The sequence below is a fragment of the Chiloscyllium plagiosum genome, unplaced genomic scaffold, assembly GCF_037043375.1.
Source record: "Chiloscyllium plagiosum isolate Xiang-an unplaced genomic scaffold, Cpla_swu_hap1 HiC_scaffold_4, whole genome shotgun sequence".
NCBI lineage: Eukaryota > Metazoa > Chordata > Chondrichthyes > Orectolobiformes > Hemiscylliidae > Chiloscyllium > Chiloscyllium plagiosum.
In genome coordinates, this window is record NW_028270142.1 from 33,697,708 (window position 1) to 33,725,689 (window position 27,982).

The 27,982-nt window shown below is 40.0% G+C and overlaps 1 protein-coding gene across 4 annotated transcripts in view; it reads left to right on the top strand.

The window, feature by feature from the left end:
• pdcd6ip (programmed cell death 6 interacting protein) overlaps positions 1-27,982 on the top strand; it is a 100,070-nt gene that overhangs the window by 60,404 nt on the left and 11,684 nt on the right. For all 4 annotated transcript variants that reach the window (XM_043688855.2, XM_043688857.2, XM_043688858.2 and 1 more), the window contains exons 10-16: positions 587-764; positions 1,143-1,254; positions 13,367-13,536; positions 16,433-16,681; positions 22,649-22,783; positions 25,019-25,113; positions 27,547-27,676. In XM_043688855.2, the coding sequence (XP_043544790.2) occupies positions 587-764; positions 1,143-1,254; positions 13,367-13,536; positions 16,433-16,681; positions 22,649-22,783; positions 25,019-25,113; positions 27,547-27,676 (1,069 nt within the window). The remainder of the gene's footprint in view (positions 1-586; positions 765-1,142; positions 1,255-13,366; positions 13,537-16,432; positions 16,682-22,648; positions 22,784-25,018; positions 25,114-27,546; positions 27,677-27,982) is intronic.

A 27,982-nucleotide genomic window follows, 5' to 3' on the forward strand; every position in this document is an offset into this window, starting at 1 on the left:
TGCTGTTCAGTCTTTCATCTCTTAGAATGGGTTGCAAGTTTTGATTCATTAATATGTAAATCACAGAACTTCTCTTAAATCACATTCTCGCGATAACTTAAGATTTTATTTTAAAAAAGTGACATCTCAGCTCAGACATTGGCTAATGTTGTGCATTTGTTTCATTCTCCTGTCATCTGGCATGCCTCCCATAGTTATAATTTTAGATGATACAAATATTTCTGCACATGGCTGCACGATTTCCTCCCTAATTTTCCACTATGTCCTACGATAAATCTTCTGGACATGATCTAGTTTATCAACCTTCACATTTTCTAAGAGCTGCCACACTTGCTCTTCTGTAATGTGAACTGTTTTCAAAAAATCTGTATTTATTTTCTTGAGTCCTCTAGCTACCATTTCATTCTCCACAGTAAAAACTGAAGTGAAATATTCTTTTAATATCTTTCCCATCTCCTGAGGTTCAACACCAAGACGACCGCTTTGATCTTTAAGGGGTCCTACTCTCTCTAGTTGCTGTTTTGCTCTTAAGATACTCATACTTGCATATGGAGTGATTTTTAAAAATATATACATCATTTCTCAGTGTGCTGGCCTCCCTAAATCTGCCAGCTGCCATAGAGGATGTTTCTGGGGACGACATTCCTCAGTCTATCTTGGACAAGTCCAAAGCAGTCATTCAGCAAGGTGGCCTACAGACTATAGATCAACTTATCAGAGATCTTCCAGGACTTCTACAAAGAAACAAAGAAATTCTTGATGAGGTAATTATTTCGCTTCCTATCCTTTGCTCTGCTAGATGTTTTTGTGCTGTTTTTCAAAAGCATTAACCATTTTTTTACACTCCATTTATAAGATGAGCACTTGGAAAATATTTAGCTGGTGTGAATTAACATTTTATTTAAAAGTCTTCTGAATTAAATGAGTTTGTATTGCAGGAATTTGAGATTTAGTATGGTTAAATGAGTTTAAGTATTTAGCTACTTTGTAACTTGTGTAACTGAAAATTTAACAACTAAAATGTGTTAATTATCCATTTATAATTGCAGCCAAAGTAATCTTGTTTTCTTTCTCAAAGTAAAATTTACCTAAAAGCAGTAATGCATGCTACAGTACTACATTTTCATGTGAATTCTTTTTAGGCAATGAGAATACTTGATCAAGAGGAAGTCACAGATAATGAACTGAAAGCAAAATTCAAAGAACGTTGGCAACGAACACCTTCAAATGAATTGTACAAACCCCTAAGAGCAGGTGAAAAGCATGTCAAATTTCATTTTAAAAGTTTAGTTTGTTCCAATCTGTCAGTAATCATGTCTTAAATTTACTGCTACAATTTCTGAAGAGCTCAGCTGCTAAAACTGGATAACTCGTCCTGATCTTCTGATATGGGAGGAGGCCTCATTTTGTTACTGGTACACGTTGAGTCCCTTGATATTTCCATATAGCACATACATGCTCCTTATACAGGAAGGTTAAACTTTTTATGACCATCTTACCCTACCTAAATGACTGACCAGAGCTACGCATACTCTGTCTTATACTTGACCAGCATGCTGAATGGATTTACTTTGATTGTCTTTGTAGCAGGGCTGATATTCACTCAAGTGTAATAATATATCAGACTGTTGTCGTGTTCTAATACCCACATCAATTTTCACCCCACTAAACTCAGTGGGCGAGAGGGTTTAGTACTGTAGATGAGAGGAGATGGTGGAATGTTGGGGCTGATTGTTTTGTTTAAGGAAGGTGTATTCAATTCACATTGAGAAAAAGATGCATAGATGCAGCAGTATTACACTATAAATGTAATACTATAATCACTGTAAATGCCGGAGGAAACATCTCTGAAGCGCTTCACAGGAGGCTCCCAAGCACTGAGGATGTCACCTATACAGGGGATGAAATGTCTGCAACACAAATTCCCAGCTCAGCAAACAGAACCACAACAACGAGCACCCAAGCTACAAATCTTCTCCCAAACTTTGAAGTATTACACTAAACAATTTACTGGCTAACAGTGTTCATGGCCCTGCTGGAGTAATAGAACATAGAACAGTACAGCACAGGAATGGGACCTTGGGCCCGTGATGTTGTGCCAAACGTGATGACAAATCAAGCTAATCCCTTCTTCCTGCCCTTGGTCAATAGACAATTGGTGCATGAGTAGGCCATTCTGCCCTTCGAGCCTGCGCCGCCATTCATCATGATCATGGCTGATCATCCTCCATCAGTATCCTGTTCCTGCCTTATTTCCGTTACTTTTGATTCCGCTATCCTTGAGAGCTCTATCCAACTCTTTCTTAAATGAATCCAGAGACTGGGCCTCCACTGCCTTCTGGGGCAGAGCATTCCCCACACCCACCACTCTCTGGGTGAAGAAATTTGTCCTCATCTCTGTCCTAAATGGCCTACTCCTTATTTTTAAGCTGTGTCCTCTGGTTCGGGACTCGCCCATCTGTGGAAACCTGTTTTCTGCCTCCAGAGTGTCCAATCCTTTAATAATCTTATACGTCGCAATCAGATCCCCTCTCAGTCTTCTAAACTCAAGGGTATACAAGCCCAGTCGCTCCACTCTTTCAACATAAGATAGTCCCGCCATTCCAGGAATTGACCTCGTGAACCTACACTGCACACTCTCAATAGCCAGAATGTCTTTCCTCAAATTTGGAGACCAGAACTGCACACAATATTCCAAGTGTGGTCTCACCAGGGCCCTGTACAGCTGCAGAAGAACCTCTTTGCTTCTATACTCAATCCCTCTTGTTATGAAGGCCAGCATGCTATTAGCCTTCTTCACTACCTGCTGTACCTGCATGCTTGCCTTCATTGACTGGAGCCTACCAGAGAGAACACCCAGATATCTTTACCTAACTTGACTCCATTTAGGTAGTAATCTGCCTTCCTGTTCTTGCCACCAAAGTGGATAACCATACATTTATCCACATTAAACTGCATCTGCCATGCATCTGACCACTCACCTAACCTGTCCAGGTCACCCTGTAATCACGTAAGATCCTCCTCACATTTCACCCTGCCACCCAGCTTAGTATCATCAGCAAATTTGCTAATGTTACTATTAATACCATCTTCTATATCATTAATATATATTGTAAAAAGCTGCGATCCCGGCACTGATCCCTGCGGTACCCCACTGGTCACTGCCTGCCATTCTGAAAGGAAGCTGTTTATCACTACTCGTTGCTTCCTGTTAGCCAACCAATTTTCAATCCAAGTCAGTACTTTGCCCCCAATACCATGCGCCCTAACCTTGCTCACTAACCTCTTATGTGGGACTTTATCAAAGGCTTTCTGAAAGTCCAGGTACACTACATCCACTGGATCTCCCTTGTCCATCTTCAGATTACATCCTCCAAAAAATTCCAGAAGATTAGTCAAGCATAATTTCCCCTTCATAAATCCATGATGACTCTGACCAATCCTGTTACTGCTATCCAGATGTGTCATAATTTCATCCTTTATAATAGACTTCAGCATCTTTCCCACCTTTTTGAGGTCAGACTAATTGGTCTATAATTTCCTGCTTTCTCTCTCGCTCCTTTCTTAAAAAGTGGTACAACATTAGCCACCCTCCAATCCGCAGGAACTGATCCCGAATCTATCGAACTCTGGAAAATAATCACCATCGCATCCACGCTTTCTAGAGCCACCTCCTTTAGTACCCTGGGATGTAGACCATCGGGCCCCGGGGACTTATCAACCTTCAGACCTAACAGTCTCTCCAACACCAATTCCTGGAAAATATTAATTCCCTTAAGTTCAGGTCCTTCAGCCACTGTAACCTCAGGGAGATTGCTTGTGCCTTCCCCAGTGAACACCGATCTGAAGTACCAATTCAACTCTTCGGCCATTTCTTTGTTCCCCGTAATATATTCCCCTGTTTCTGTCTTCAAGGGCCCAATTTTAGTCTTAACCATTTTTTTGCCTTTCACATACCTAAAAAAGCTTTTACTATCCTTCTTTCTATTTTTGGCCAGTTTATTTTCGTACCTCCATTTTTTTTCTCTGCGTCTTTCCTCTTAGTAATCCTCTGTTGTTCTTTTAAAAGCTTCCCAGTCCTCCGTTTTCCCACTCATCTTTGCTATGTTATACTTTTTCTCTTTTAACTTTATATGTTTCTTAACTTCCCTCGTCAGCCACGCCCACCCCTGCCTCCTCAGGATCTTTCTTCCTTTTTGGAATGAACTGATCCTGCATCTTCTGCATTATACACAGAAATATCTGCCATTGTTCCTCCACTGTCATCCCTGTCAAGGTATTGCACCATTGAACTTTGGCCAGCTCCTCCCTCATAGCTCCATAGTTCCCTTTATTCAACTGAAATATTGTCACTACCGATTGTACCCTCTCCCTTTCAAATTGCAGATTGAAGCTTATTGTATTATGGTCACTACCTCCTAATGGCTCCTTTACTTTGAGGTCCCTGATCAATTCTGGTTCGTTGCACAATACCTGATCCAGAATTGCCTTCTCTCTGGTAGGCTCCAGCACCAGCTGTTCTAAGAATCCATCTCGGAGGCACTCCACAAAGTCTCTTTCTTGAGGTCCAATACCATCCTGATTCTCCCAGTCTACCTGCATGTTGAAATCCCCCATAACAACTGTAGTAACATCTTTGCGACAGGCCAATTTCAACTCCTTATTCAACTTACACCCTCCATCCGTACTACTGTTTGGGGGGAATATTGTCCTACATCCATATTACTGCTTGGTCCATATCCCTCCATTCTTTGCATATTAATGTGCTTATCTAAAAGTTTCTTAAATGCCTCTATTGCATCTGCCACTCCTACCACTGCTGGCAGAATGTTCCAGACTTCTACCACTCCATATTTTTTAAAAAAAACTTGCCTCTTAAATCTCCTTTGAACATTCGCCCTCTCACTTTAAATGCATGCCCCCTGGTTTTAGACATTTCAATTTTGGGGAAAAAATTTCTGACCGTCAACCCTGTCTAAGCATCTCATAATTTTATAAACTTCCCTTAGCCTCTGCCGCTCCAAAGAAAGCAATGAAGTTTTCTAGTCTTGGAGTCATAGAGATGTACAGCATGGAAACAGACCCTTCGGTCCAACTTGTCCATGCTGACCAGATATCCCAATCCAATCTAGTCCCACCTGCCAGCATCCCGCCCATATCCCTCCAAATCCTTCCTATTCATATACCCATCCAAATGCCTTTTAAATGTTGCAATTGTACCAGCCTCCACCTCTTCTTCTGGCAGCTCATTCCACACACATACCACCCTCTGTGTGAAAAAGTTGCCTCTTGGGTCTCTTTTATATCTTTCCACCCTCGACCTAAACCTATGGCCTCTAGTTCTGGACTCTCCCAACCCAGGGAAAATACTTTGTCTATTTATCCTATCCTTGCCCCTCATGATTTTACAAACCTCTATAAGGTCACCCCTCAGCCTTTGTTGCTCCAGGGAAAACAGCCCCAGCCTATTCAACCTCTCCCTATAGCTCAAATCCTCCAACGCTGACAACATTCTTGTAAATCTTTTCTGAACTGTTTCACGTTTCCCACATCTTTCAGATAAGAAGGACACCAGAATTGCACGCAATATTCCCACAGTGGCCTAACCAATGTCCTGTACAGCCGCAAAATGACCTCCCAACTCCTGTACTCAATACTCTTGACCAATAAAGGAAAGCATACCATGTTGACTATCCCTAATCAGTCCTTGCCTTTCCAAATACATGTACATGCTGACCGTCAGGATTCCCTCCAGCAACTTGCCCACCACTGACGTCAGGCTCACTGGTCTATAGTTCCCTGGCTTGTCCTTACCACCTTTCTTAAACAGTGGCACCATGTTAGCCAACTTCTAGTCTTGCACCTCACTTGTGACTATTGAAGATACAAATATTTCAGTAAGAGGCCCAGCAATCACATTCCTAGTCTACCAGAGTTTTAGGGCACACCTGATCAGGTCCTGGGCATTTATCCACTTTTATGCGTTTCAAGATATCCAGCACTTCCTCCTCTGTAATATAGACATTTTTTTAGATGTCACCAACTATTTCCATACATTCTATATCTTCCATGTCCTTTTCCACAGTAAATACTGTAGTCCCTCCTTTCGCTTATATACTCTAATCCAGTCAGCAGCCTGGTAATCCTGGTCTGTACTGCCTCCAAAGTCTCCACATCCTTCCTGTAAAATGGTGACCACAATTGCAGTATTCCAAGTGTGGCCTAACCAAAGTCGTGTAAAACTGCAACATGACATCCTTATTCTTCTTCTCCGTTCCCTGACCAATAAATGCAAGCATGTCATATTTCTTCTTTACCACCCTATCTACTTGCATGGCCGCTTGCACGAGGCTATAGACTTGAACCCCAAGATCCCTCTGTGCATTAATGTTGTTCAGGGTCGTACCATTGCCTGTGTACTTTTCCTTAACATTTGATCTCCCAAAATGCAGCACCTCACACTTAACCTGATTATACTCTGCCATTTCTCCATCCAGATCTGAAATTGACCTATATCTGGCTATATCCTTTGACAACCTTTAATACTATCCACAACTCCACCAATCTTTGTATTGTCTGCAAACTTACTAACCCACCCATCTACGTTTTCATCTAAGTCATTTATATATTACAACCAGCAGATGTCCCAGTACAGATCCCTGCAGAATACCACTAGTCACTGTTCTCCACCCTTCCTCCAGTACCCTCTGCCTTCTATGGGGAAGCCAGTTCTACATCCAAGTGGCCAAGTCACTGGATCCCATGCACCCTTAAGTGTCTGGATCAGCCTACCATGAGGGACCATGTTGAAAGCCTTACCAAAATTCATGCAGACAATATCTGCTGCTGTACCCTCACTGTTTACTTGCGTTACCACCTCAAAAAAAAAAAGGTCAGTCAAATTAGTAAGACATGACCTCCCCTGAGTCGGTTTAAGACATTTGAGAGGCTTCACTGCAAGATGGAAAGGGCACAAATTAAATTGCAGTCTGTGCTGGATATTCTAGAAGATCTGGGCCATTATATTTATTCCTTAAACATGTTCATCTACAATGTCTAACCTGGCCACTGATAATGTAACACTGATTCCTGGTACAATTTGATGACTGCATTTATCTTTATATTCTGCATATAAGTTCCCAATTGACCCTTTCTGAGAGGCATGGCAGGATTGAGGACTTTGGATGTTTTGTCTTGGGTCTTAAACAGTGGAAACATTAGCAGTCACCAGAGCTTTGGGTACACCAGTACTTGTAAGCTTCTCTGGTTGTCCAGTGTATTGATTATAGAGCATGAAAACAGACCCTACACTACAACATGTTCATACCAATCAAGTTTCCCAAACTGAACTAGTCCCATTTGCCTGTTTGGCCCATATCCCTCTAAACCTTTCCTATTCATGTACCTGTCCAATTGTCTTTTAAATGTTGTAACTTTACCTGCATTTACCTCCTCCAGCAGTTCATTCCTCATTGCAAACCACCTACTGTGGGGAAGAAGTTGCCCCTCAGGTCCCTTTTTAAATTTTTTTCCCCCTCTCACCTTAAAACAATGATCTTTAGCTTTGAGTTCCCCTACCCGAGGGAAAGGACCATTGCAATTCACTGTAACTATGCCCCTCGTGATTTTCTCAACCTCTATCAGGACACCCCATAACCTCCTGTGCTCCAGGGGAAAAGGCCCCAACCTATCCAGACTCTCCTTATAACTCAAATCTCCTAGTCCTGGTACCATCTCTGTAAATCTTTTCTGTGTCCTTTCCAATTTAATAACATGCTTCCCATAGCAAGTGCCAGAAGTATATGCAGTACTCCAAAGGTGGCCCCACCAGTGCTGTCACATGATGTCCCAACTCCTATAATCATTGCTTTGACCAATGAAGGCAAACATGCCAACTACTGCCTTCACCATCCTGTCAACCTATGATGCCACTTTCAAAGAACTATTTCCCTGACCCTGTAGGTCTCTCTGTACAACAACAATCCCCAGGGATGGAAATTAAAGTGTGTTTTTCTCATTTACTCTTAAAGTCTGATGAAGACCATGTTGGACAGATTTCAATTCTGTCATTGACCACATGCTATTTTAGATCAAGTGAGATCATAAAGATGAAGTGCAAACCCATAACAAAACCAAAGAATTTGGGTCAGTTAGTATATTATCATCTCATCTAATGTTACATAAATTGCTTTGAGACATTCCACACTATTGTGATATTTGTCAGAACAACATTGTGATGAGGCATGGCTGTATCTTATTTCGAAACTTTGTAATGCTAAAATTCTTAGAGTAAGGCAAAATACGTTTTTAATTGGTGGGAGCAATTGGGAATGTATGAGATACGCTAAGTTGAGTTCTCTTCTGCCAATTTCTCACCCTCAAGCGACACATTTTGAATAGTGAGAGAAGTCAGACTGCAACTTCCAACATCAGTACACATGCTTTTAAAGCTTGTATCCAGAAGTTGCCATTAGATGGCTAAGACGTGGAGAATGGCTGATTTGGTTTGGCTATCTTTGTATTTACAACACAGTAAAAATCAAACCTTTAAATGCCCTCAAAATTTGCACAAGGGTGTGATATGGGGATGTTGTTATATTGGAACAATTAATGAGTAGTTTATTTTAAGTATTTTGATAGTCACAGTTATTTTAGTTTCAATTATTTTGTCTGTATTTTAACTATAGTATACGAATAAAGTTTTGCTTTGAGCAATCCAATTACATCGAAAACACAATGCCTGGCACATCCTTTTTAAAATAAGAAAAAGTTAGGATCAAACCTATCTCCTTGACATGTTTTCAAGGGGTTTGTTCTGATTCATAACATACTCAAGTTGTTTTCACCAATGCATTGTTCCACAAGTATAGATGATTATTTCTTGGTTAACTTTCTGAATATCAAGGTCACATTTTCACCTCATTCAGAGGAAGTCAATAATACTTGGTTTCTATTCTCCAAAATTGCAAACACCTGTTAGCGGTTTAGTTAGAGATGTTTCAAATCCTCATGCAGTCGAATGTACTAATCCAGGCTCTAAACACATCTGCCTGGCTTTTTATGTTCCTTACATTAAAATAAATGTCCCACTGTGTTCATTAACTTGGCCCTATCTGTTCTTTTCTATTAGATTTACTTGACTTAAAGTCTCCTCAATCTGCTCTATGTTCTCTATCACTCTACATGCTGACCACCTACTCTGCTCCTGTTCCCCTTCTCCGGAGAGGCATTAACAAAGCACCCTGCAAGAATATTGGTGCCCTTCCAGTTTAAGTGCAGCCTGTCCTTTTTGCGCTGCCCTGGAAGGGATTCACATGATCCAAATATCTGAAGCCCTCCCTTCTACACCAGCTCTTTAACCATGAATTCAGCTATATTATCTTCCTATTTCTGGCCTCACTAGCACATGGCACAGGGTGTAATCCAGAGGTTAATACAGTAAAGGTTCTGCTTTTTTTAAATATAGATATTTTTATTAGAAATTTAGCATTTTTACAAGTTTACAAAAATAAACAAAACTCTCAAGTACAAACATTGATATACAATTAAATCTTAAATATATAATAACCAAAATTTAACAAAAGAAAAATACCGAGGGGAAAAAAAAACAAAACTCAACTAACTACTAAAAACTATTTCTAAATAATAATAAAAAATAAAACGTATTTAAATGGAGATTTTCCCCCTTGTTCCCAGGGGGTGTCACTTCCTTTCCAAAGGTCCATCGTATCCTCTCCCAACCAATGCCCCACCCTTGACCCAAGCGCTCCTCAATAAAATGAGGAGAATTCAGATATAATACAAAAGCTAGAGTTAACAAGTTAACAGTGAGCACCCTACCCCGCCCCCCCCCCCCACCCACACCTGGATATATTTGGTAATGTTAATACCATGTATAAACATATATAACTATAAAATTACAACCTCAACAAATAATAATTAAATATAATAATACAAAATAGCAAGGGAAAACAACCCCGCTCCTAGAGACAGAGGTAAAATAGAATAAGGTAACCACCTCCCCCCACCAACATTAACTAACCCCCCCCGACATATATATATATATATATATACATGTGTGTGTGTATATACATACATACATGCACACATACACACACATACATACATAGAATAATAAAAAAAACAACCCCAAGGGGGGGGAGAAAATTGTTAAATAGAGAACAAATAAATAAATCCCTCTCCCCAAATCCCAAGATAATATTAAACAGTAAGGTAAGAAAAAAGAAAAAGGGGGGGATATAAACTGGAGTGGGGGAAAGGCAAACCAACATCCATTGTCTCTTACAATTTATCTAAGAGAGTCCAAAAATTCCTTAGCCTTTTCTGGCGATCCGAAGTTATACACTGATCCTTCATGGTTAACGCGTAGCGTCGCTGGGTAGCATAAGGAGTACTGAATGTTTAAGTCCCTTAAACACTTCTTCGCCTCATCGAAAGCCCACACTTCAACCTCCTAGCTCTCTTCAAAATGGGCTTGCTAGAGCCTGTCTCCCTTTCACATGCTGCCTGTAGCAAGGAAAATCTTCTCCCAGAATCCTCCTCAGTGATGTCTCACTGCTGCTCTTTCTCCTATTGAGCACTGCATCTGCATGATTTCCTTCTCAGTTATGGTGAGTTGATTTCTCCCAGAATCCCCCTCAGTGACTTCTCGCTACCACCACTGTTATCCATTTATATCTTAAATCGCCACCATGATCTTAAATGGGTCCAGAAGTATTTCGATGTCTGACAGCTGTTTCATTTTTCTTATCAGAAGAAAGAACAAGACATTTTTGGTTCCTTCCTTTTCTCTTTCATAATCCATTAATGTCAAAACAAACCGTATCAGTATGTTAGGGATTTCTTCCATAAAGTTCTTTTCCTTCTTGAAGGAAAAAAAGTTACTTCTAGATTGGTAGATGGACACAGTTCAGCCCATTGTACCCATTCTGGTCAACAAAGGTCTGATGACTAAGTCCATTTTCCAGAGCTTGGTCCATAACCCTGGAGGCTATGACAATGCAAATAATTATCTAACTAAAGGGTTTCTGCCTCGGCACCTTTTCAGGCAGTGATTTCTAAATGTTGCCTACTTGGGTGGGGGAAAAAAAACCTCCTCTGCTCATAACTTTGAACCCATTACTTGAATTCCATGCTCCATGGTTATTGACCTCTCTGGAAAAACTGACTTCCTATTCATCTTATCCATATTTCTCAACTTACATCTGTCAGGTTCCCCTTTTTAATCTTTTCTGCTCAAATGGAAACAAGTCCAGCCTGTTCAATTTTTTCCTCAAATATCAGACCCTCCAGACCAGGCAACATCCTGGTCAATCTCCATCATCATCATCTCTAGTGCATTTGCATCCTTCCTCAAATGTGGGTATTGAAGCTTCATTCCAAATGCAAAATTTTATACAGTTCCAGCATAACCTCTAGGCTAATAAAGGAAAGTGTCCAATAGACCACCTTAGCCAACTTGGCTAACTTTTGTTAGAATGCTTGCTGATATTTCATTATTGTATTTAATTGTTCTTATCATTTTTGGCTTGGAACTGATAGCTGCAAGGTTACTTTTGACCTAAGAACAGTGCTTTATTTAAGAACATACAGGCTGTTACTTGTTTTTGGGGCCAGCCCTAAAAGTTAATTACAGATTGTTTCTTGTTTGAGTCCGGAGAAGCCTTATGCTGAGACAGATGGCAAATGTTGAACGTTAACTGGGACTTCCTGTGAAGTTGGTCAGTCAGGCAGTGAGGCCAGAATTTGAATTAGTTTCTGGACTATTAGGGTCAAAAGGATTGTACCAGCAAAAGCTACAGAAGTTGTATTGTTCCCTGGTTCTCCTTCATTATTGAAAATCAGAGAATAGAATCCCAGTTATAAGAATTAAATAAATATTCCTGAGTCTGTTGGAAGATGTTTGCATGCAGCAGTGTCATCAGAAGCCAAACAAAATATAATTCCCATACTAGTGTTGTTATGGATTGCAGAGCCTGCTTAAGTGAACTGGCCAGTTAAACTTCATGAATTTTTCCCTTCTGATTTAACCGTTAACTGTTTCTGCCTGAGTGTGTGCTAGAATCAAGGCAGGTTGGGTTTAAAATCTTAAATGTTGATTAGATTACTTTGTTGTTTAACTTTGCTGTGCTAAAGTTACTGTATAATGACTAAATCAAGCCTTTTGTTTAAGCTATAAACCGGGTGTCTACTATTAATTATTCGTAAAACCTGGTACTGGTTATTCCAAACTGTCTGGGTCAGTTTTTTGCCATTTGAAATGTTTCAATTTTAGTATGCTGTGAGTACAGAGGTAAAGAGGCTGATTTGATTTGTATGCCTGTCTTCATGTCATAATGCCTTCAGGGATCTGTGGAAATGCACATCAACATCCCTCTAATCTTCAATATTTTCCAAAGTGCTATCATTTATAGTGTAATCTCTTGCCTGTTAGACCTCCCTACGTGCATTACCTCACACCTTTGCTGAGTTGAATTCCATTTGCCACTACTTTGCCAGCAGATCAGTTGAGTGATAGTTCCCCTGCAGTTTACAGCTATCCTCCTCATTATTTCCAGTGCTTCCAGTCCTCATGTCATCTGTGAACTTCTTAATCATACCCCCCACATTTTAGGTCTAAATCATTAATGTTCACTACAAACAGTGAGGTTCCCAAAACCAAGGTGTGTGGGTCCCCACTGAAAATGTACAGTCACAGAAACATCCCTCTAACATCACCTCTGCTGCCTGCTTCTCAGCCAGTTTTGTCTCCACCTTTCTCCTTTATGCTATGGATCTCACGGAGTCTTATGTTCTGGACCTTATCAAAAACCTTCCTCAAGTTCACTTGGACTATATAGACCATATGTATTACCTACTTCAATGTTCCTGGTTACTTCCTCAAAAAAACTTCATCAGGTTTGTCAAATACAAATATATACTGACTATCCCTGATGAAACCTTATCTCTCCAAGTGCAGATATATTCTGTCCCTCAGCGTATTTTAAAAAAACTTTCCAACTGGCCTGTAATTTCCTGATCTATTGCCTCCTTTTTGAATAGTGGGGCAGCATTAGCAGTCCTTCAGTTGTTTAGTTTTTTGCCAGTAGCGAGAGAGGATTTGAAAATTTCAGCTAGTTTTTAAAACTGAAGTTGCATCGGCATATTTGCTTAATCTTGGTTTTGGTTTTTAGATCTCTTTTGGCTACCTGCTATCTGGGCTTTGCTTCTTGACTGTCATTTCTGAATTGGAGAAAGAAATGCATTGAGCTGTGTTTGGGTGACCAAAAGGATGTTTACAATGCACAATAAAAATGTTATGTAGAAAGTTTCAAATAATGTGTTTCTTTCTCGCTTTTTTTCAAAGAGGGAGCCAATTTGAGAGCTACTCTGGACCGAGCTGCCCAAGCAGATAAAGTAGTCAAAGAACGTTATGCAACTAACAGTGAAATAATTGCTTTGCTTTGCAAACCTGAAGCCGAGCTGAATGCAGCTATACCTTCTGGCAATCCTACCAAATCTCTTCAAGGCAGTGAGGTAAAATAGAATTTGTTATTAACCATCAATCTATGTTTTGAAAAAAAAACCATGTCCCCTGAAATGGTAGCTGAGACTGTAGAGTGCACAAGCTGTTTGTCATGTTTTTGCCCTTCTAATTCCTTGAGTAGATAAGTTTCACAGGTGCTTTCTGTGACTTGAGTTAAATAGCTACTATTTTCCAGTGTGTACTGGCGAATTGAGGAGATTGTTTAATTCTTGGATATTTGCATCACTCAGTTCTCTCACATGAGATTCCTACTGGAGTACTGGTAATTTTAGAACCATGTTTGTCTCCCTGGTAGGCCTGACTTAACATTGAATCCAGTTAGATCTGAGACCTGACTGGCTATCTGTTTGTATGTATCCAAATGTCGTATAATAAAGAAAAGTGCTGGTTTCATGTTGTTAGTCAGTGTTGTTTGTACCTGTCAGGCAGGGAGGAAAGGGTCGTGTGAGGAAGCCGTGGTTTAATAAGGAATTGGAATCCCATGTTAAATGGAAGAGGGCGGCCTATGTAAAGATGAGGCATGAAGGTTCAATTGGGGCGATTGAGAGTTATAAGGTAGCCAGGAAGGACCTGAAGAGAGAGCTAAGAGCAGCAAGGAGGGGACATGAAAGGTCCTTAGTCGGTAGGATTAGGGAAAACCCTAAGGCTTTCTATAGGTATGTCAGGAATAAAAGAATGACTAGGGTAGGAATAGGTCCAGTCAAGGATAGTAGTGGGAAGTTGCGTGTGGAGGCTGAGGAGATTGGGGAGACACTGAATGAATACTTTTCGTCAGTATTCACTCAGGAACAGGACATTGTTGCCGATGTGAATACTGAGTCACAATTAAGTAGAATGAATGGCTTTGAGGTATGTAGGGAGGAGGTGTTGGAAATTCTGGAAAGGGTGAAAATAGATAAGTCCCCTGGGCCTGATGGCATTTATCCTAGGATTCTCTGGGAAGCAAGGGAGGAGATTGCAGAGCCATTGGCCTTGATTTTTATGTCCTGTTGTCTACAGGAGTAGTGCCAGAAGACTGGAGGCTAGCAAATGTGGTTCCCTTGTTCAAGAAGGGGAGTAGGGATAACCCTAGTAACTATAGGCCGGTGAGTCTCACTTCTGTTGTGGGCAAAGTCTTAGAGAGAATTGTAAGGGATAGGATTTATGAACATCTGGATAGGAATAATGTGATCAAGGATAGTCAGCATGGTTTTGTGAAGGGCAGGTCGTGCCTCACAAACCTTATTGAATTCTTTGAGAAGGTGACTAAGGAGGTGGACGAGGGGAAAGCGGTAGATGTGGTGTATATGGATTTTAGTAAGGCGTTTGATAAGGTTCCCCATGGTAGGCTACTTCAAAAAATACGGAGGTATGGCATTGAGGGTGAGTTGGAGGTTTGGATTAGGAATTGGCTGGCTGGAAGAAGACAGAGGGTAGTAGTTGATGGTAAAGGTTCATCTTGGAGTGCCGTTACTAGCGGTGTTCCGCAAGGATCTGTTTTGGGACCATTGCGGTTTGTCATTTTTATAAATGACCTGGAGGAGGGGCTAGAAGGTTGGGTGAGCAAGTTTGCGGATGATACGAAAGTTGGAGGAGTTGTTGACAGTGAGGAAGCATGTGTCAGGTTACAGCAGGATATAGATAAGCTGCAGAGCTGGGCAGAAAGGTGGCAAATGAAGTTCAATGTAGCTAAGTGTGAGGTGATTCACTTTGGTAAGAGTAACAAAAATATGGGGTACTGGGCTAATGGTCCACACTCGGTAGTGTGGATGAGCAGAGGGATCTTGGATCTTGGTGTCCATGTACGCAGATCTTTGAAAGTTGCCACCCAGGTAAATAGTGCGGTGAAGAAGGCATATGGCGTACTGGCTTTTATTGGTAGAGGAATTGAGTTCCGGAGTCCTGAGATCATCTTGCAGTTGTATAAGACTCTGGTGCAGCCGCATCTGGAGTGTTGTGTGCAGTTTTGGTCGCCATACTATAGGAAGGATGTGGAGGCACTGGAACGGGTGCAGAGGAGATTTACCAGGATGTTGCCTGGTATGGTAGGAAGATCGTATGAGGAAAGGCTGAGGCACTTGGGGTTGTTTTCATTGGAGAAAAGAAGGTTTAGGGGTGACTTGATAGAGGTGTACAAGATGATTAGGGGTTTAGATAGGGTCGACAGTGAGAATCTTTTTCCACGTATGGCGTCAGTTATTACAAGGGGGCATAGCTTTAAATTAAGGGGGGTAGGTATAGGACAGATGTTAAGGGTAGGTTCTTTACTCAGCGAGTCGTGAGTTCATGGAATGCCCTGCCAGTAGCAGTGGTGGTCTCTCCCTCATTATGGGCATTTAAGTGGGCATTGGATAGACATATGGAGGATAGTGGGCTCGTGTAGGTTAGGTGGGCTTGGATCGGCGCAACATCGAGGGCCAAAGGGCCTGTACTGTGCTGTATTCTTCTATGTTCTATGTATGTCTCCTTCCTCATGCTGCCTCGCTGTCTCAGTGGTACAAACCCTACATATTTCTTGTTTGTTGAGTGATAAAATCTGAACACTTTAGCTCTGGCCTGACAATCCAGTACTAGAATTCATGGTTACCTTGCCTATTAGTACAGAATTAATATTCTGTGGTGAGATTTTTAACTCTAAAATTTGGTTGCAGTGCAGATATATATCTGCAAACTTTTAAAACAAAATGTTATGTTGTAGTTACCATTTGTCCAGCTTTAAAATCTATAACCAATGCCATCATCCTTTGTTTACCTGGCAAATTGAATGCCTGAAAATGGAACTTGCATCAGATTTTTCACCCATGTATTTGAAATTACTGTTCTGAAGTAACGTTGCTTTGTTTATAATAAGAGTTTAAAAAATTGAATTCTCTGACCTACTTCTAACAAATCATTTTCTTGATGTAGGTTATTATGCTGCTGAAAACACTTCTTGCTTCTTTGAATGAAATCAAGAAGGAGAGAGAAACTTTTGAGAATGATATCAAGTCAGTGCAGTTTGACATGACAAGTAAGTTTCTGACAGCACTGGCTCAAGATGGTGCCATAAATGAAGAAGCTATCTCAGTGTCTGAACTTGATCAAATTTATGGAAGTCACACTCAGAGGGTGCAGCAAAATCTGAAAAAGCAGGAGGAGTTGCTTGCTAATATTCAGGTAATTAATATTACACAGTGGTATAGAATTTGTTTGCAGCAGGCAAGGGAGGCGTTTATGCCATTCTTTGCAAGGGCTATTTATTTAGTCAAGTTTTCTCCCTCTGCAACAGATTCATGAGGATAAATGGTCTAACGCTGATCCTATTTGGAGCAACTGACAAACTGGCTCTCACTTAAATAAAAATAGACATTTTGATAAAAATAATCACTTAGTCGTATAGAACTTGAGTATTGCTGAAAATACAGACATGCTGCCAAAATTACAAGAATACTAGATTTCAAACGGCATAATTTATTTTTTGCTGCTGGAGAAGTGGGTACTGAATTGTTAACTGGGGGATTTGTAGAGGCAGTACCATGGAGAATACATCACAGAATAGTTGAGTACCGAGCGTTTCTATAAACTCAAACCAGACAAATTGATGTTGATTGGCCAAGGCATTTCTATGGGGACTGCTCTGTCCCTGAAACACTTTTAGTTGAAAAAGATACAAGAAGTGTACAGGGTCTAGCTGTTTAGAGAATCAGGTCCAGCATGTGAATCTAAGTAGCTTTCGTATGTGTGATTGAGCCAATCTGCAAGACTGACCAATTATCTGAAATTGGTTATTTATATTTTTTTTGCACACTCTCAATTGAACATTATTTACTCAACAATCTCAGAATTATATCTAATATTGGACCCTATATTTGTAAATTTTGCAAGCAATAACTGGTTAAATATGATCATTACTCTGCCTTGTGAACAGCCAAAAGGATTCTTCATTTGCAGTTTGCCAGTCATTGGGATGTATGGCCTACAAAGTTGGCAGCACTAGCACTGAAATTTGTATACCACTTTATTGATTTCTGGTGGGCATAATATCTTTTTGACTGGGTAGCATCTTGTTAATGGAGAATACCATTCATTTTGCTTCTACTTAATAGCTGCTTGAACCATTAACTTAACCCATTGCTTAGATTTTGGAGACACCTTTCCCTTCCAATGTAATCTAAGGTAGATAGGCAATTTTGAGTCCAAAATGGTGGCTTTGGCCCTTTTTGTGGGTCTACAACAATTTCATCCTAATAAATGAAAACTGAAAAGCTTCTCTTTTTGATATGATGCAAATTGAAAAATTGTGTGCGAATTCTACAAATTAAAATAAAACGTGGAATAACTTTTCACGCTTCAGTAAATTAACTATTTTGAGTACTTAACTACTGAAGAAAATATTACTCAAATATAGCACTAATGTTTAAGGTGGTCAGTTATTTCACCTCTAATTGAAAATTTAAGTTAAAGACTTCCAAACACACGAGAGGAGTTTGGACAGACTGCTATATTGTAACATTAAACCTGTAAAAGAATGAACTTGCTGTTTAATTGCCTTGCTTGAGGACAATATTGCCAGTTATTACACACTTTGTTACCCTGATTATGAAAAAATTGGGACCTCATTTTTGCTTTACTTATTCATTCATGATGTTTTCCCTATGCATCTGTTGCCTTTTTCCTTCTGGTAAAAATCATGGGTCTGGAAAATGTCATTAAAGGAGCATTGTTGAATTACTGCAGTGCATGTTATGGAAGGTTCACACTGCTTCCATTGGGCATTGGTGCTTAAAGGAATGAGTGTTAACCATGATGTACATATTACTAGTTGCACTGGCTGCTTTGTCCTGGATGGTGTCAAGCGTTTTTGGAGTTGCTTACATCCAGACAGGAAGTATTCCTCTCACACTCTTGACTTTTTTTGTAAATGATGGACAACCATTAGGGAGACAGGAAGTGAGTCACTTGCTGCAGATTTCTGAGCCTGTGACCTGTTCTTGTAGATGCTGTATTTACATGGCTGCTCCAGTTCAGTTTTTGACTGATCGTAAATCCTCGGATATTGATTGCCGGAAATTCACCAATGGTTAGACCATTGAACATCTGGAAATGATGACAAGATTTTCTCTTGATGGATTTGGCAATTGACTGACTTTTGTGTGAAACAAATGTTTCTCACTGCTTGTCAGCCCAAGCCTCAATGTTGTCAAGGACACAAACAGCTTTAGCATCAGAGGAGTCATAAAACATCCCACTTCCAACCTTGTGTTAGAGGGAAATTTGTGGAAGCAGCTGGCAGTGGTTGGGCCTGGGACACATCCTGAGGAATTCCTACAGTGATTTATTGGAATTGAGATGTTTGGCTGCTAACAAACAAGATGGTCTTCCTTTGTGCTCGATGTGACTGAAACCAATGATCAGTTCTTCTCTCCTGTTGATGCAAATTTTGCTCACTTCACTGATGCCAACCTTGACCAAATACTGCCTTGACATCAAATGCAGTCACTCGCCCCCTACTTCTGGATTTGACATGTTTTTGTCCATGTTTGGTCCAAAGCTATTTTTTCAAAAAAAAGTCAGAGTCTGGCCCTGGTGGAAACCGATCCAAGTATCACCGAGCGCATTATTCCTTTGCAAGTGCCGCTTTCCAGAATAAAAGGCAAACCTTGTGCAAGAAGCAACATTTTCTTTCATTTGTTTTTAAATTTATTGCAATGGTTTTCAGAACTTGGATATTCAGGAACCTCTTGGTATTCGTTAGTTGGGTTATCATAAAGATGACTTTGGCAATTTAATAAGACCATACATAAAATTTGTAAGTGGCACATTTGATTTTCTTCTTTACTTTGTTACTAACCTAACAATGGGGAAATCACCTGGTCTTTGGATTGTCTGACAGCTGACGTACACTGAAGATGCACTTAGATCAGGATGTTCATGGGGTCCATGTAGGAAATGACAAAAAGTTGAAACTATTTGAGGCAAATTACTCTGTACACCCTGGACTTTCTGTCGAAGTATTTTTGGACAGTTCTGCAGTAATTACCTTAAAGTTGTAAACAGATTAAATCTAGTCTGACACTTGAATAACTTCACCATTGACTCGGCTCACCCACCACCACCTTGACTCTTCTCAATCTGTTCCAAAATAATTCTATGCCCCACCAAAACCTCCATCCAATCTGACTGCCCTGCAAGACCAAACCCCATCGAGACCATTCAACCTTTGATTAATTTCCCTGACTCAAATAACCGTTTAAATCCAATGGGCCTGGGTTGAATATCCCTTCCAAATACACAACTAGCTGTTTGATCTGACCCATTTAGTCCCCCTGACTACCACACTGGCTTTACATTTCAAACTCCTTCACGTGACTAATCCACACGTCACTCCTGGTCCTACCTGCTTAACAACTTATTGAACTCACGTACACTACCTGCTTTGCTTCCCTACGTACCTAATAAGCTCACTCACATATTTACTCACATTCAAAGACTGTAAACCTGTGTAGATACAACCATATCCTCTCTTTTCCCAACTCTACTTTGCTCCAGTGGAGTTTCCAAGGGACATTGGACGTTTCTTTGAAAACCAGAATCAAAAGAATCTTGGAAGAAGTGTATAGCAGTGTCACATTAGGGAAATTTTACAAGCACAGTGACCATATCCCTTGTAACTGTCACTGCTTACAATCTCTGACTGGTTTTGAGATGCCAGATGAAAGTGATGTCGTTGTTTGTGATGAATTAAGGAGATTTGGGATTTATGAGAAACTTATTACCTGGAATGCAGAGCAGCATTTGCGGAAAATGGGTGAGTCTACCTATTGAAGTACATTGTCGAGGTAATGGGGAAAAAGAAGTTGGCTCTGAATCGAAGGTCAATTTACTGACCTCTTAGCTAAATGTAAGTCGGTTTCAGGTGGAATATAGAATCAAATAGTATGAAACAGCGAACAATTGTTTATATTTGACGAGGGCAATGGAGGTTGGATTAAATATCTATTTTGATCTGGAAGGGAATCCAAGATTATGATGGTAGATCTAGTAAATTACCAGGATTAGATAAGTAGCATCTAATAATGTTAAAGTAGTAAAGGTGGAAGTACTGGCAATGATTTTGTGATCCTGCTTTGGCTGTGAAGATAGTCCTCTGGCACTGGAGAATTGTAAATGTTCCAGCCTTGTTCAAGAGATGTAAGGCTCAGTCTTGCAACTGAAGTCAGCCTAAACTCTATGATGGAAAAGCTTTTTGAGATAATAATTTGGACCCATATTATTAGTCACTTTGGAAAATGAGAGTGAATTAAGGAAGGCTAACATGGCTTTTTTATAGTTAACTCCTGTTGAACCAACTTAAATTTGTTGGTGACAGCAAGGAAGGCTAGGGTCTGTCTATTTAATGACGTCTTGAACAAGAGACTTGTAAATTAAGTTAGAACTTGTAGAAAGCAGGAGACACTAATAATATAGATGGGTTGGTAGAGTGTTAGGAAATAAAAGATTGAGGAACTTCTGTGGTGGGGTTCCGTGAGGGTTATTGCTCGTACCCCTGCACTTCATGTTGTGTATTGATTGCCTATGCTTTCTGCAAGGCTCAGTTTCAGAATTTGTGCATGATCCAAGACTTGGAGGCATTGTGAGCTGTGAATACGATATAGGTCGTTTGCTAGAATGAGGAGACTAATGATGGGCAGGGTTCGATGCAGAGATGTGTGAAATGGTTCATTTAATTGAATTTAGAGAGTAATGTAAAATAAAAAGCTGCAACCTCAGTGCAGGAGCAAATGGACCTGAGGTTCCAATCTTTTGAGGTTGACAAGGTAGGTTGAGGGGACAGTTGAGTGGGTTATGGAGTTCAGGAACAACGCACTTGTCAAAATCTTTATAAAATGTTTGATGGTCTTGATTGGAGTTGCATGCATTTCTGGACACTATACTTTGGGAGGATTGCTAATGCTTTGGAGAAGATGCAGAGAAGATTCAGAAGTCTAGTTTTGGGAATGAGGAAATTCATTGCAGTTGGAGAGGTTGGGATTCCTCCATGGAAAAGAGGTGACTGGGGGGGTTATTTGGTGGAGTTGTTCACAGTTGTGAATGACCTGGACTGATTGGATGAGGAGGAATTACTCCTCCTTGGGGCAATAGAAAATAGGAAGATGGCAATTTACAGTGATTGCAATTTGCAAAAGAAGCAATGGCAGTGGAAGGCTTTTTTTTTTTAATGTGCCAAATGGTTTGGATCTGGAATTTACTGTCACAGTGATGGAGGCAGATTCAGTCATGGTTTTCAAAAGAGTAATTAGTCATTTTCTGAAGAAGAATATTTTGTATTGCTGTGGAGAAAAGGTGCGGAAGTGGCACTAGTTGAAGTATTCCTGCAGAGGGCCAGTACAAACAAGTGAAGAACTTTTTTTTTTGTTTTGAACTAATTTTGAGTCTATGAAAGTCTGAAATAAAAGTGAATCTTACAGCCTGTCAGATTGCACCTAAAAGACAGAAACATATTCAACTTTGGGAGAACAAAACATGTGTCGCGCTCTCCAACTCTTATAAAAGAATTGTTAAGTAATGTGAGGGTGATAGTGTCAGTATTCTCTACTGTGTTGAAATTAACTGCAGATATGTTTGAAGGGCCCAGAGTTTTAAATTTTGGTTTGATATGCTGAGACCTGCATTGCTTGTCAGATTCCAGTATTCTTTCCAAGGAGACAATCCAGGTAGCACACTGCTTAACACAGCTGCATCACAGTGCCAGGGACCTGGGTACACTTCCAGATGTGAATTGGTTGATGGAGGATGTTTTATTTGCTTGTTAATAAGAGTACTAAAAGTAAATAGCATAGGATCAGCTTGCATTTTTTCCAAGCATCCCATACTGTGATAGGTAGTGTGTTTCACACATTTTGTTAGACACAAACTAGGCATTTCCTCATTGTTTGTCTTGCAACCGATTTTTGAATTTTTTATCAAACAAGTCAGTTCCAGGAGTCATCCCAGCAGCCAAATTATGTTCAGTATTTATTTTACTGGTGCTTAACCAAAGAGTTGTTTGTTTATTGTGCTTGTTTTCATAGTACTCTTTAGATTGACATTTTCTGACCAATAATTTGGAACAAATAACCTGAATCTTGAGTCTGTTCTGCCTAGGCTGCTCATGAGGAATTTTCAAAGTCAAAACAATCAAACACAGATGCTAATCAGAGGGAGGAAATGCTCAAGAAGTTAGCAGCGGGCCATGATCAGTTTGTTGAACTTGTTGGTAACTTGAAAGAAGGAACACAGGTGAGATTTTTCATGTTTTATTGGTTTAAAATTTTACCTGTTGCCATTCTGCTATCATTAAACATCTCAGTGCACTGATAATTTTAAAAAGATCAATTTTGAATTTGTAGAATGCTTTCAAGTTCAGATATTTTAAAGTGATTTAACACAGCTTTAGCTTGAAAGTTTAATTTCTATTATGACTCATTTTGCAATTTTTTGCTGCAAAATATAAGACCATCTTATTGAGAAGGTTATCCAAAATTAATTGTGCTCACAAAAGCTATTTAAGGTTGTGGGAAATGAGGGAAGTGATTGCTGGGTCCCGGAGGTTGGCTAATGTGGTACCACTATTTAAGAAAGGAGTAAGGAAAAGCCAGGGAGCTATAGACTGCTGAGCCTGATGTCAATGTTGAATGGAATCCTGAGGGACAGAACTTACATATACATATTGAAAGGCAAGGACTGATTCTGGGTAGTCAACATGGCTTTGTGCGTGGAAAATCATGTTTTTGAAGAAGTAACAAAGAGGATTGATGAGGGCAGAAGGGTGGCCATGACCTATATGGAGTTCAGTAAGGCGTTCGACAAGGTTCTCCATGGGATACTGGTGAGCGCGATTACATTTCATGAAATACGTTGAGATCTAGCCATTTGGATGTAGAACTGGCTCAAAGGTAGAAGATAGAGGGTGTTGGTGGATGGTTGCTTTTCAGACTGGAGGCCTGTGACCAGTGGAGTGCCACAAGGATCGGTGCTGGGTCCACTACTTTTCATCATTTATATAAATGATTTGGATGTGAGCATAAGAGGTATAGTTAGTAAGTTTGGAGATGACACCACAATTGGTGGTGTAGTGGACAGTGAAGAAGGTTACCTCAGATTACAATGGGATCTTGATCAGTTGGGCCAATGGACTGAGGAGTGGCAGATGAAGTTTAATTTAGATAAATGTGAGATGCTGTATTTTAGAAAAGCAACTCAGCAGAGCTTGTACACTTAATGGTAAGGTCCTGGGGAGTGTTGCTGAACAAAGAGACCTTGGAGTGCAGGTTCATAGCTCCTTGAAAGTAGAGTCGAAGGTAGGTAGGCTGGTGAAGAAGGCGTTTGGTATGCTTTCCTTTATTGGTCAGAGTATTGAGAACCGGAGTTTGAAGATCATGTTGCGGCTGTACAGGACGTTGGTTAGGCCACTTTTAGAATATTATGTGCAATTCTGGTCTCCTTGCTATCAGAAGGATGTTGTAAAACTTGAAAAGGTTCAGAAAAGATTTACAAGAATGTTGCCAGGGTTGGAGACATTGAGCTATAGGGAGAGGCTAAATAGGCTAGGGCAGTTTTCCCTGGAGCATTGGAGGCTATGGGGTGACCTTAGAAGTTTATAAAATCATGAGCATGGATAGGATAAATAGATAAAGTCTTTTCCCTGGGGTGGGGGAGTCCAGAACTAGAGGGCATAGGTTTAGGGTGAGAGGGGAAAGATATAAAAGTGACCTAAGGAGTAATGTTTTCATGCAGAGGGTGGTGCGTGTATGGAATGAGCTGCCAGAGGAAGTGGTGGAGGCTGGTTCAATTACAACATTTTAAAAGGCATCTGGATGGGATATGGGTGAAGTGCTGGCAAATAGGACTAGATTAGGTCAGGGTATCTGGTGGGCATAGATGAGTTGGATCAAAGGGTCTGTTTACATGCTGTATACCTCTGACTCTAAGAAGGTTCCAGATTTCAAATAATTAGCTCAAACATAAGCAGAATTTGTGTAGCTGCAATAGTGCCCTTTCAGGAGTGCACCATTTGTTGGTAAAGAAGTATCAAAACAATTGGAGGAATCAGACTCACTCAATTGAGTTCCCAAGCGCTGTATTATCTTTAAATAAACTTGAATCCTGAATGCTGAGGTACTCAACAGCTTGAGGCAGCATCTATTCAATCACTTCAAAGGAACATTTTTATCAGAAATTGCACATAAGTAGGGATCTTCATTGACATGAGAGGTTGAATGCATCCATGAAGGATACAGCCTTCTCTTCTAACTAGTATCAGTTGCAGGATTCAATGACAGAACTGTTGGTATTAAAAACCCCACTTGCCATTGAAGTAGCTACTTTAAAATTAGACATTATTCTGTTGTATTTTTCTACTTTTATGACCATAGGAGATAACTCAGTGAATTCATAGCAATAACATCAGTAAGATGAGATTGGACCAGTCAGCCATATGACATACTAATTTGTATAAGTATCTCTCCTTTGTAGTTTTACAATGGAATCACTGAACATCTCCTGAAATTCCAAACAAAATGTACTGATATTGTGTTTGCTCGTAAAACTGAGAGAGATGAACTTTTGAAGTAAGTGAATGTTTTCTATTTTTCTACAATATTCTTAACCATTTTGGGTGATGTTCATTTTTTGACAATTATTCTTATATTTTTGCTGTTCAGTAATTATTTACTGCTGTGTGGTAATCTGGTTTCATTCGGCCTTGCAAAGATATTATAATTGTCAGTCCAGGGAAATTTTTTTTTTTGTTTAGTGCTGCTTCAAGCAGTACTATGCAGGCTTGCATCAGTTCACAAGAAGCACTGCAATCTTCAATGATATCTATGAAGAGTGCTGCCTGGACTGTAGCATTAACCCATGTCATTCCTTGCTCCTGAAACTGCATAGCAACAGTATACAAATACATTTCTCCTCTCCAGCATTCCAGTCTTTTTCCAAGTGCTGCGATTAAATTTATGACTCAAGGTTAGGATAGGACCAGTGTTTTCACGTACAATTAAGAAGAGTAAATAGGTGATGAAACAGGAAATTCAGAACAAAGGCACCCAACTGTAGTGATTAGAAATACTTTACCCCTGACAATTCATTCCTCTAATGTGGACTATTTTAACAGCAGATGGGGGTAACATTTGCAAATGAAAAAAAGGAAATGGCAGACAACAGAGAAAATACTATACAACATCTGAGGGAAGTTTCTAATGTATCGAAGATGGAGCTCACTAAATTTAAAATAACAGCAATGTTATGTTAGTTTTTAGTACCTTCCTTTCTGACTAAATGACAAGACTTGACGGTTTTTATAAAAGTTTTGAAGAAAATGAGTGAAAATCATAAGTTCTTTTGAGCTGTAATCTTCTGAAGCAGTTTTCATTTCAAAAATTCTCTACATTTTGGAAAATAACAAAAGTAAGTATTATTTAAGAAAGGTGACAGTGAGAAACCACACAACTATAGACTTGTTAGTCTAGCATTAGATCTGGCAAGTTATTGCAATCTTGAATAAAGAACAATGATTTATTGTTGTCACGTACTGAGATATAGTGGAAAGTGCCGCTTTGTGTACTGTGCAGGCAGATCGTGTCACACAAAATGCATCAGTGTTGTAGTATAACAGAGTGCAGAAAAGTGTTAGAGCTGCAGGGAGAAAGATCATAATTAATATTTGCGAGGTTAATTCAGAGGTCTCATAATAGCAGGGAAGACACGGATCTTGAATCCGTTCGTATTTTTTATTCAGACTTCTATATCTTCTGCACAGTGGAAGAGAGTATAACTGGGGTGGAAAGGGTCTTTGATTATGTTGGCTGTTTTCCCGAGGCAGTGTGAAATGTAGATTGAGTCATCGGATGGACTATTGGTTTGCACGGTGGACTGGGCTGTGTTCATGACTCTGTAGTTTCTTGCAATCTTGGGCAGAGCAGTTGCATTTAGATAAGATGCATTCTATCGTGCTTATGTAAAAATGGTCATGTCCACAAGACTTATCAAATTTCCTTCGCTTCCCGAGGAAGTGGAGATGTTGTGCTTTCTTGACTGTTGTGTCAACATGGGTGGACCAGGGCAGATGGTTGGTGATCATTACTCCAAGGAACGTGATGCTGTCTATCATTTCCACCTCACAACCATTGATGCAGACAGGGGCATGCCCTCCACTTGGCTTGCTCAATGACCTGCTCTTTCACTTTGTCGACATTGATGGAGAGATTGTTGTCTTTACACCATGCTGCTAATCGCTCAATCTCTTTCCTGTATTCTGCTTTGTTGTTTGAGGTACGACCTACAATAGTCTTGTCATCAGCAAACTTAGTGATGCAGGGGTAGAATTTGGCCACACAGTCGTGGGAGTGTCAGGAGTATAATAGGGGGTTGAGTACACAGCCTTGCAGGGCACTGGCGTTGAGGATTATGGTGCAGGAGATGTTACCTATTCTTACTGATTGCAGTCTATGGGTCAGGAAGTTGAGGATCCAGCTACATAGAATGTAGAGAAATCTGAACTGAGAGAAAGTCTTTGAGGGATTATTACAAGTATCACATAGGAGGAAACCAAATTATTTAGTTAGTTCAGTAATAACTAATGAACAGAGGAATGTCTTTGGACGTAGGACAAAACAGTGCACACTAGCTCAATTAATGTTTCTAACTCGGTTGGTTTTGGTAGAAAAGGGTAAAAATAATTATATGGAACCAAAGTAGGTGGATGGAGTTAAGATGCAGAGCAGTCATGACTTGTTTGAGCGATGGAACAAGTTCCAGGAGCTGAATATCTTACTGCTATATTGAGTTGGCAGCAGATTTTATTCTGTCATATAAGGAATAAAGCAGCTTTAAAACATTTGGTAACAACATGATTTTGAGACATCCCACACAGATGCTTGCACTCACTTATCTTTTACCTGAATCTGGTTTTATGCAGTTGGGAAATGTGACTTAACTCTGTAACGAAAAAGACAAACTTAGATATTCAGGTTCATACTTTTTTTTTGTTCTCTTTGTGTTAGGGATTTACAACAGAGCATAGCTAGAGAACCCAGCGCTCCTAATATTCCAGCGGTACCTGCATATCAAATTGCTGCTTCTGTTGGAGGAACCACACCAGCTGTTCCAACTCCTGCACCCAGAACTGTATTTGTAAGTAGACTGATCAGAATAATTGTGGTAAATATCAGTTGAGAATTATGTATTGGAAGCATATAAACTTGTTCAGCTCAGGTTGATATTTTACAAAGCAATTTATCTAAAGTCAACTCAAATCATGTCAGGTTTTGGAACTTAAAGCCCAAGTTATGTTCATATCTCGTTTCTAGGTTATTTTTGTTAATCGATTTAAAAACATTGCACTGGAACCTGACCATGTCAGTGAAGCTAGTTGTCATCTCAGAATGAAATAATCATTGTGTTGCCTTTGGTTGCAGGCCTTTTTGAGGAGACTCTAAA